General features: G+C 39.7%; 1 protein-coding gene across 1 annotated transcript; it reads left to right on the top strand.

Annotated features, from left to right (window-relative positions):
• Window positions 1–7,802: 7,802 nt before the first annotated feature.
• LOC129722062 (somatostatin receptor type 2-like) lies at window positions 7,803–10,950 on the top strand. Its single transcript, XM_055675284.1, has one exon. The coding sequence runs from the start codon at window positions 8,570–8,572 to the stop codon at window positions 10,148–10,150; it is 1,581 nt and encodes a 526-aa protein (XP_055531259.1). The 5' UTR covers window positions 7,803–8,569; the 3' UTR covers window positions 10,151–10,950.
• The last annotated feature ends 588 nt before the right edge of the window (window positions 10,951–11,538 follow it).

Below are 11,538 nucleotides of genomic sequence, written 5' to 3'. Positions count from 1 at the left end.
AACGCACTTTTTGTACTACAGGGTGCTCAATAAGTTTAAGTACATTCTTTCTGTTGCTTGGATCCTTCGGTTCGGAGAAATTATTCCACACAGTAACGGTTTTCCCAATACTCGAACTAAAATTTATTAACATGAATTGTACTTAACCACAAAAAAATAATCACACCAACCAACTTACATTTAGTTTCTCACCAACAAACTCCTGTTCCAACTACAGTCCGGTTTTTCTCTCTAAACGGATTAAATTTAAACATGTTTTGAGACGTACAAACTATTTTACAGATTAACTTACTGTGACACAAATCTGACGCTAACAAACAGCTCCTATGCGTTTTCAACTTCATTGACGCTAACGAATCTACTGCCTATTGTTTCATTTTTATCACAGGCTATCGTGCCGTATCGTGGCTATCTTGCACCCCTTTGCAACTGGAGTTTGGCGGACCCCCCTTTCGCAACTGGGTGTACATTCAACACTTTCATTGTTGTGTAAATGCGCACCATGTGCGTTCTGTGTATTAGTATTGGTTTCAGATTTAGCCTCATATATAGGCCAACCGACGCGCATGGTGTCGACTTGCTGACATTTGTTGTTTGTTTACCGCGATGGGAGAGTACCGCGACGTCGTAGAAAAGTTGTTTGCGGCTCGCAGTTCAGAATTTCGTGCTTTCTGATGAGAAACTCTTGGTCTTGCAACAGCCGCACAATGTCCGAAATGATCAGCTGTGGGCGCTGACGTTGGTCAGCATCTCCCGTTCCACGTAAACATCCTGCGGTTCCACAGCGCCATATTAGTGATGTTTCCAAGCGGGAAGCACTTGCTGGGAAGGATCATTACGTCCTTCAATAGAACGATGAACCGGTCTACACCGGAATAATTTTCTCGGTAAGTCTTTTTGGCTTCTCCGCTTTCCGGACCTCCATCCCCTGGACTTTTATGTATAGTCTTACATGATGGCCAAGCAGAGTGAACATAAAGTGAGCACTTTGGACTAATTTAAAAAGCTCATTTCCAAGATCTGGGACGAGATCCCGATGAACCAGATGCGTGCCGCGTGCGACTTTTTTAAAATTTTTGATTTTTTTGAAAATGAAAGGGGGTGTGCTATCATCTAATATGTCGTAAAGGTTCTTAATAAACATTGCTTCAATAAAAATTGATTCAGGAAAGAATCTCGTATTTTCATTCTTTTCAACAGGCTTTTAAAGTGTGTTCGAACTTATTGAACAACCTGTACTTTCAAGCAGCCTTCCGGAACATTCGCCATGGTGGACGAAAATATGCGTTTAGGCCGTTCTTCGTTCTAGGAGTTCTTTATTCCTTTTATTTATAAATTCCTCCTCACTTTCCGCGACAAAATTTTTGAAATAGATCTTACGCTTCAAGTTTGCTCAAAAATTCTCGAATGGATGCAGCTTGGAGATGTTGGGCGGGATCCACATCGAACCACATAGATATTCAGCCGCTTCTTCTCTACCAACGATCGCTTCGAATAGTGGGACGACACCAGATCCGTCCAGAACATCGCGTCTTTGCCCTTATGGCATTTATGGTGAATGACGTAACTTCCGCAGGCACTTCGCACTATAAATCCCAGTTCACGGCCAGTCTGGAGCGAAAGACATCTCTTTCTCGCTGATTAACACCTTTTTGGGGAACTTGGTGTGTGAAATGATCATCTCATCTAAAATACGAAGTGCTCTGCCTGTCGTTGCCATTCAGGATGTGATAGGTCGTCGTTCATCACTAGCGCCACGTCGCGATTCGCCGGGAAAATCGACTTGACCATTTTATTCAGCCGTTGCTGCTACGTCATTGCCTGTGGCTTCGAGACCAGCGCACGGGACTGCCTGACTTGTATGTCCATGTTCGCCAGGTACTTTTTCACTGTTTGGTCAATTGCACTGACCTCCCGGCCAAACGCACACAGCGATGTAGCCACTTTACCCTTGGGCTTTCTCTTCAGCATCCTTTGGAGCTTTTTGTCGCTTAAGATCGTCGACCGTCCTGAGCCGGGCTTTCTTTCGATGCTCTAATTGTTGTCCAATAGTGCCAGCGTGTTGTAGATGCGATGTCCGTTTTCGATGCGGTGTGGAACCGTTTTTTGAAATCTAACACTGCTGAACGGAGTTGCTTCATTGTTTTCGCCGTCACGAGATCGACTGATAGAGCTGTCAATTTTTTTCTGCTGATTCGTGGGCTACTATGATTGATGCTACATGGGTAGTTTTGTCAGTGCGTGTGAAGGTAAACCCATGGAAATCGACAATTTTTGTCCATTTTCAATGCAAACGTTATGTGAAAAAACATATTTTTCAACATGTGAAAAAACATATTTTTTGAAAGAATAAGAAGAAGCAAAAATTTAAATCAATTTAAAATGATTGATTAGTAAGTTTTTCGTTCTGAATTGTATGCTATCAGTGATACATTTTGATGCTGTCTCGTAAGGTAATTATTAAAATGTTAAAGCTTTTCAGCAATTGCCGTCGTAACCTCAAACATAAACAGACAAATAGCGTTGGTTCGTCCGTAAGCTGTGAATCGACAAAATTTTTGTCAGGGTATATCGTGTCATTGAATAAATGAGCAATAAAATTACCAAATCTTTTACGTGTAATTATATACCTAACTCCGTTGTAAAATGGCACTAGAAAAACTAGAAAGTGTGAACAAGAAACACCAGGTCTTAAAGTTGTTTTTTTCTTGGTTTCGTTTTCAAACCGTATCATTCTGCTTTGTTTCTGAACAGTCGACTTTAACGTTTCAAGTTGAGTTTGAATAAAACTCTAAAATCAATAACCCATCATAACCACTGGGACTGAGATTTTCAAAAGCAACCGGACGAAAATCACTGAGAAAATCATTGACAGACGATGACGCTTTAAAAGGAAACATCCTCACTCACGCCTGAAGTGGCGCGGAGTGATGGATAATGAAAAACTGGGTAAAAGGTTGATGAGTTCAAAATTTTCCTACACCTACCTACTTGTATTACATTCTGCTTACATCTAGCAGATCTGCTTTAATATATGAGTGGAAACGAAAGGAGCACACTCCTCGAGACGAACAATTTAAGTTTGGCTTCTGGGAACCGATTCGAGAGTCAAATTGGGATTCACAGCACATGTGAATGCGTACGCGACATCCACTGTTTTATTGTCCCGGTTGTCATGCGGATGGGAACATTTCTTAGCAATGTTCTACTTGCTTGTTTTGACTGTTTCGAACAATGTAGTAGGTAGGATGATTACAATTCACCTTACAGAACCTAAGGTTTCTGTGGATGTAGCTTTTGTTCAGTGGTACTCTCTCTGCTGTTTGCGTCAGAATAAAGTTACTCATGTTGCTATTTTAATGTAGATTTATTGCATTGGATTTGCTGTGAACAAAAAGGTGTAAACACGTATTCTTTGACATACTCAAAACCTTTAAAGACTAACTGTAAAGAAGGACAACAATGCATGAGCCTAGAATTTGCGATCAATGCATTCAATTCCGAATATTATCACTTATATAGGCTGACAGAAACTATTGCAGACGGTAAATATAGGCAGACAATTCAAGAGTGTCAAATAACATGCACTCAGCCTAATTCGTTAAAGATATCGATGGCTGATTCATTCTATCCGACGCTCACCATTATTCTGTCTGAGTAGGCGTGTGGGTGTCTCGGAAAAAAAGACCGTTTGCTATTGGATATTTACCCGTCAATCACTCAATCGATTACATCCAATCTAGGGTACGAGGCTGTTAGATAGCAACGGTTTGCTTAGTTAGTGGTTTATTTGCATTTACCCGGTAAATGGCTCTACTAATATTAGGGAACCTATAGGGGAAAGTAGGTAAAGACGGACACTGCGGGTAAGATGGACACTTTTAATATTTCACAAACTAGAATGTATTATGATAGTTAAGTGATGCGAATACCTTCTTTATAGTGTGTTAATGCTTTTGAGTTGCATCATCGGTTTTCAGCAAGCAAACTGTCAAATTTGATAGTAAAACAAAGAATATTTTCGTGAAAGCGCTATTTGATGTAATTTTCATTCCACGAAAAATAGTGAAAAAATCGTGAAACTTACGTGTTTTCATTTGTTCACAATAGTAAAGTGATTAATTAGCCTTTCCTCGGGTTTCTAGTGAAAATCCAGCAAATTTTCGATGTTCCGATGAAGCGCTACGATCGTTTGAAAAATTTACAACCAGGTCGGGCAACACGGACACACTAAGGTAGGAAAAGATGGACACACGGATTTTCCAAGAATTTTCACATGTAGCATCTGTTGTGTACTACAGATGTTCACAAAGTACACCCGCGAGTGAAACCAGCAGATATTAATCACTTAGCAGTTAGAACAGGCCATATAGACGGAGAATTTTCGCCTTTATCGAAACCCATCCTCTCACACTGTTCACGTGATGTATAGATGGACTCTAATAACGTAGAGTAATGTATGGCCATCACTTAACACATAAATCAAAAGAATACTCAACGTACTACCGTAGTGCATCAAATTTCGAACACTTAAGCTATGATGTAACTTCTTGCACTAAAAAAACAACTAAAAATGAGTTTTCTCGTCGATCTTAAAGGTTCAACATGTTGGTTAATTTATTTTTGTTGCAATTAAGTGCTATTTATATAGAATAAAACATATTTTGTTTATTAAATTACCAGAAATTTAGAACTCGGCTTCGATTCAAATTCCGAACACTTCAATGTAATCACTAAGAGATAGATAGGCACACCGTCTCAACACTGACTGTCACTTTTTTCAACGCCTGCTGGTTCCCTGGAAGTGGTACTACAGTAAAGAGCTATACATCCCTTGGTAAAAGACATTCCGAGGAACGAAATGGTATATAATAATCATACTTTTGATTACTCTAGCTATAATAATGTGATTTTTATTCCATAGTGTTCGAAGTTTGAGACTGTTCTAAGTTTGAGTCAAAACGGAACATCTTTTTTGTGAGTGTCCACCTTTACCTTCGTAGTGTCCATCTTACCCACCCCAAGTGTCCGTCTTTCCCAACCATGTAAAAAAACAGCAATTTGTAGTCTTATTTTTGTAGACCCAGAACACATGAAACTTGGAGTAAGTTCACTAATACCAAAAATGATTATGAAAACAAATGACCTTAAGTCTCAATTTGTATGACTACTGCGATCTAAATAACAATACCTAAGTAATTATTAAGATTAAACCTTAGGGTGTCCGTCTTTACCTACTTTCCCCTATATTTAGCGAACCTATACATTAGAGAAATGACAAGACACTCACCGTTAAGGCAACTGTCAACATCAAAACGGGCGAGTTGTATCATTTTGCATTGCCGTTATCCGTTTTGATGTTGACAGTTGCCTTAACGGTGAGTGTCTTGTCATTTCTCTAATGTATAGGTTCGCTACCTATATTAGAGAAATGACAAGACACTCACCGTTAAGGCAACTGTCAACATCAAAACGGATAACGGCAATGCAAAATTATACAGATCGCCCGTTTTGATGTTGACAGTTGCCTTAACGGTGAGTGTCTCGGCGTCTCTGTGGTGTATAGGCTAACTAACTAATATGGTTTCGTTTTTTTTCGAAGGATGTTACCTGACAATAGGATGAGTGAAGACCTAAGCAAACTTAGAGTTCGCTTACGAATAAATAATCAAGTTGTGTGGGCGAACACACAAATAAATTTGATTGAGCTTTGTGTGTAGGCACTCGGAAATCATGCTTAAGTTGAAAATTGGAGTCCTGTAATTGAGCTGGGAGATAAAGCAAATGTTACTGTTTACAGAAGAATACATTACATGCATAGGTTCCATTTGTGATTTTTTTCAAACATTTTAAAATCTTATCATTTGAAAAGCTCCGAAAATTTAGAGAGATTTTAGGAGATAGATTTAAATTTAGCAAAGAATAACTGACCATCAGATTTCACCTCTGCGCTTACGACAAAGGAATAAGCAACAAGAAGAGATTCATAACCATAAATTAGCTTTTATCTGCTAGTCAGATGTAAAATGTTGCTAGTCTGATATTTATGTTGTACATTGTTATCTCTCCGTATCGCTCCAACACGGTAGAGAGCAATACCATTCAAGCAGAAAATATTTACACAATTTGAGCAGTTTATATCGTTTCCTAGATAATTGCTTGGATGCATAACTGCAGTGATGGATAAGATTTTCAAGTGCAGTGGAAGAAGCCACCTGTATAATTAATGTCTTGAACTAATAATTAATGTGCCTAGTGAAATGGAACACTGAATATGAGATATTAATTTTTTCGAAAGGGTTGAATAAATTTCAACCAAGCGTGATGGCTGGAAAGGCTAACAGAGTCGAATTTTACACAGAGTGAAATGATGTGCGATTTTCACTTGTTGACTGTTGTTAATCAAGCATTACAGTTTCACGACCAAACAATTATTGCCACATATTGTAGTACCTACTACATTATTTGATATTCAGATTTCTCACTTCTCAATTCTGGCTCTTGATGTGCGGCATGTCGCTTCTGTTCATTACTCTGTAGAACTCGTAGCAGACGACAGCAGGCAAGATAACGATCTTGAAAAGTAGACTGTAATATCACTTTTCACTAGAACCTTTCGGGGGAGCTGTTGTGCGCTGTAAATCACTGCAGATAAATAATTCAAACTGAAAAGTAATTTTACGAGCATACTTTTAACTTGCACAATATACCCGTATTGCTTGCGCCAATAGTACCTATATGAATATGCATTATAGTTTGGAGCAAGAATTTAGTAGTTTTTTTTTGGTAATTGCTGTATAGTCACAATTTTATAGCTTTTTCCATCGAAAGCTGCTTAATGGGCACCTTTACTTGTCTGCAGTTCGCAGTGGTCTGCCGCAACGTGGACGTGACAATACTTCGAAATAACATGTAAAGACTGTCCTGTCAATGCGGCGAGCATCGCTGAAACGCAATGTTAGAGAATGAAGAACAGTTGTGTATTTCAACGCTTGTGCTAAGCTCTACTGAAGGATTAATCAACTAAATTGGTTTAATTTGTGCACGTGCGTTTGATAGTTGCAGTTGTTGGCTTCAAGTCATTATGTTGCTTAAAATGTAACTAAAAACATTTAAACAGGGAAAAAATCCCAAAGTATTTTGTCTTATGAAGCAAATGCTAATAAAAATGAAAAATTTTGAAATAAAAATTGAACTTTCTGTTGAAAGTTTAAAATATAGGAATCAATGTCGAACCCGAAATTCCAAACGGATCTCAACAGACCGAAAATTACATACCACTGACATCAGTAATTTAACTAGGCATTTTATGTATATGTGAGATAATCTTCTCGAAAGTGCTTGTGGAACAAACTTTTCGCTCTTATCATAATAGCCTGGATTATTATCACTATAGCCGGATCATCCACCGTCAATATATTTAATCATTCAGCCAACATTGATCGAGTTTCCTGTTCGAACAAAAACAAATATTCTGCTACCTGTGTTTCTCCCCGTATCCTGTCTGTACCCCTCGCTGACGGAAAAGCGGTGGGTGCGTATCGCTTCAGCCGTGCTCAGCTTCGATGAATGAAAGTGAAAGTAGGAGCAATCCAGCTGATAGTACCTACGGTTCGGGCTGCGCAGGACTGTGGTACTAGGTATACAGCTCTAGTACTTCTCTAGTGGTGCCGAACGTGGTACGGTATTTGTTGTTCGTGTTTCCGTTTTCGAAAATAACATGCAATCAAGCGGCGACTGTGGCGGTAAATTTTCCTACTGAACGGAAGCGTGCCTAACATCAGTTTTCGTTTGGATGTCGCGCCGGTCAGACGCTTTAATCGGCACAGCTTCAGACAGAGACAAAGTGCTCGGAGCAGATGTCTTGTTGTCTTAGAGATATTTCTGAAGCTACACATGCCGTACTATGAGTGTGAGATGAAAGTGATATCCATATGTGGTCTGCGTGTAACTTCCTGGTTAGGAAAGATAGAAAACGAATTTATGTGTTTAGATTGAAAAAGAAAACACGTGAATCGTGTATATACGTATATAACGAACCGAACGGTGGGATAACATAAATTATTATTAACGTACGCGAGGTGTGAAAGAAATCGCAGATAAAATGCTGATGCTCTTTGTTTCGGATTGTCCGACCAGGTGTTGAATAATGAGTTCAATAAACATGGTCTGATTTCATCGAAAAGCGAGCGAGGGTGAAGCGTGTGAATTCACGAGCGAGGAGATTGAGAACAGAAATGATCGCTGTCTGTTTGGAAAATATTTATTTGTTCTACGCACTCGCTCAACACGATGAAAAATGGAATGAAAAATCGGGTGAAAAGACGAATTAATGAAATTTTATACCCGCTCGTTGATCTCGGTAAGGTGACCGCCAATAAGCGGTTGTCGCTAAAAATAAGTGTGTGCTGCTCCAGATGTGATATTTCAACAGTTTAACAGCAAGCTCAGTTGGACAGTAATAAGACTACGGATTAATCTATCCCCGAGGTGTAATGACAGAATAAAACGTTACATACAGTAACGAATTTTCATGAACCAAAGTGAGGTTTGCATCAACTAAAGTGAAATGGAGTGGGATTACAGGAACGGTACGAACGGGATTACCATCGCAGACTCCGGCAGTGGCACAACTGCGACAACAACGTCTAGGTTAGATGTGATCCCGCCAGCACTATCACCACCTGCTGCCGGGCTGACATTTCCTTCGGATTTGCTCACGTTGATTCGCCAGACAGCCACCGTTTCCGCCTCCAACAACTTGTCCTATCTTTTGAGTAATTTCACGAAAGCGCTAACATCGACATCTACAGATTTCAATATATCACGACGATTTCCGCCCTATCCGTTCTTTCCCTTCTACAACGATTCGGCATTTGATTCCTGCCCTTCTATTCAGATGCCAATAGGGAATCTGATCTCTATGATCCTTTATGCCGTCGTTGCAATCGTGGGTCTGTTCGGAAACACATTGGTAATTTATGTGGTGTTGCGATTCTCCAAGATGCAAACCGTAACCAACATGTACATCCTGAACCTTGCAATTGCGGATCAGTGCTTTCTGATTGGCATCCCATTCCTCATTACAACGATGCACCTGGGCGAGTGGACCTTTGGAAATGGAATGTGTAAAGCGTATATGGTATCCACCTCGATTACGCAGTTCACGTCGTCTATATTTCTCTTCATCATGTCTGCCGATCGGTACATTGCGGTCTGCCACCCAATTTCATCACCACGCTTTCGAACACCATTAGTGTCAAAAATAGTATCGTTTTTCGCCTGGACAATGTCGGCTCTGATTATGCTGCCAGTGATGCTTTACGCCAACACTATTCAACGCGACAAGGGAAAGCTCTCGTGTAACATTGTGTGGCCATCGGAAAACGCCGGTAACTCTGGAACCACCTTCACCTTGTACTCGTTGTTTCTTGGATTTGCGTTTCCTCTTTCACTAATTCTGATGTTCTACTATCTTGTAATAAAGAAGCTTCGAACCGTTGGCCCGAAAAATAAATCAAAGGAAAAGAAACGTTCGCATCGCAAAGTTACCAAGCTTGTATTGACGGTCATTACGGTATATGTGCTCTGCTGGTTGCCGTACTGGATATCACAAGTAGCACTCATACATTCACCGCCGGATATCTGTAAATCGCGACTAGAAATCACCGTTTTCGTCTTGGTCAGCTGTCTCGGATATTCTAATTCAGCCATGAATCCGATTTTGTACGCCTTTCTATCGGATAACTTTAAAAAAAGTTTCTTGAAGGCTTGCACCTGCACCAAGGGTAAGGACATTAACGCACAGTTGCAGATAGAAAACAGCTTTTTTCCTCGCTTCGGGCGCAATCGCGGTTCCGAGAGGGGCAATTCGACTAAGATTTTACCCGCTGGACGGCAAAAGGTTGCCGATCAGAACAACCCCAATGACACCGTCAACAACTACACAAACGTAAACGGAAACAATACCGGTAGTGGCAGCGGGGCCAGTGGCGCTGGTGTCATCACAGGAGGTCTAACCAGCAATGGAAATAACGGAAACAACGGAAACACAACTACGACGACCACGGGAACGGCCAACGCAGTGCCGATTGCAAGCAAAGTCTTCGATGCCAGTGCGAGACCCCCCGTGTTGCACACCGATCTATAAGCTGCACCGAGGAGTGTTGTTACTGCTGTGAGTTGAAGTAAATATATGGAGCAGACTGGTGATTTGTGCCCCGGTACCGTGCGTACTTTCGTAGAATAAGTTTACTCAGAGAAACAATATCAACATCGAACAAATTAAATTGTCAGCGCAGGTTACGGTACGTGGGCGTGTAAACGGCCAGCCATGATAGGTGAGCGTCAAACCGAATCCTGCAACTGAAATATGAAAGTAATCGTTTTTAATCGCGTCACTTAATTGGAAACGCGTAAAAAGTAATTGCTTTTTGAAAGGCGGGAAGTGCAACGATAGAGTTATATGATTCACGGTGACTGCTGGGGACGAAAGTGAAACTGTGACTGACGTTATTTCTACCCCAAGTTCAGATTTTAGCAGAATGGGGAATTAGACTCTTTCAGTTTGATGTGTAACCTTTTTAAGTTCTTCAGTTGTGATGTAATAAATATTCTGAAACATTCATTCATTTCTTTCATTAAAACCGTTTCATGCTTACGTTTTTGTATCAATTTGAAATATTATTAAAACAATAAGTTCAATTTCGCACTATAAGCGTTACGGAATTTATGAACACCGCCTTTTCACAAAGAGAGATATGGTTTTGTTGTTGAATTGTTGGTACAATTTCGATTGTGTATATGGTCGGCGTGCGAACAGACCGAACCAAGCGCCATTTTTTTGAAATTGAACTTTCAATACCAGTTGATGTCAAAATTGATTATCTATCTTTCACGAATAAAGGAAATAATTTCATCAGTTTATAATGGTAATAAAACAAAAATTTTCTGCAGCATACGGGGTTGTTAAACATTGATCGCAGATTATTCGAAATAATGTTTTTGGCGCTTGGTTCGGTCTGGTCGCATGCCGACCATATATGGGTAGATGCGTGCATTTGTGTGTGTGTGTGTGTTTTTCCAAAAACAAATGGAAAACTGCAGCTATATTTGAGATACATTTTTTATAAACCTCATTTGAACTCGTTGAGGCACTTTCAATTGAGCTGTGAGCTAAGTTTGGAATCAGAATTGTTTCTAGTCTCATCCATCTATGAAATCACTTTCAGCTAAATTTGGAATCAATTTTTGCTATGCCCTTTGTTTTTATTTAGATGAATCCTTCAGTCTTCAGGGTGAATTGAATCTATTATTTTCTTTCCCTCTGTTTCTAATTATATTATTATTTTAACCAATTATTAATTTAAACCAAAGAGCTTTTTAAATTTTCACCTAGATTTCAGGAGCATTCTCAGGTATTTTTTTGTTTTGGAATACTTAGGCTTCTTTATCCGTTTTTGAGAATTTTTTGAAATTTTTTTAGACAAATTTTAATGTTTTCCTGTTTCCACCTAAGAAATGGGAGCTCGCAGCCAT

Source organism: Wyeomyia smithii, chromosome 2 (genome assembly GCF_029784165.1).
Source record: "Wyeomyia smithii strain HCP4-BCI-WySm-NY-G18 chromosome 2, ASM2978416v1, whole genome shotgun sequence".
NCBI lineage: Eukaryota > Metazoa > Arthropoda > Insecta > Diptera > Culicidae > Wyeomyia > Wyeomyia smithii.
This window is presented reverse-complemented; position numbering and strand designations above follow the sequence as displayed.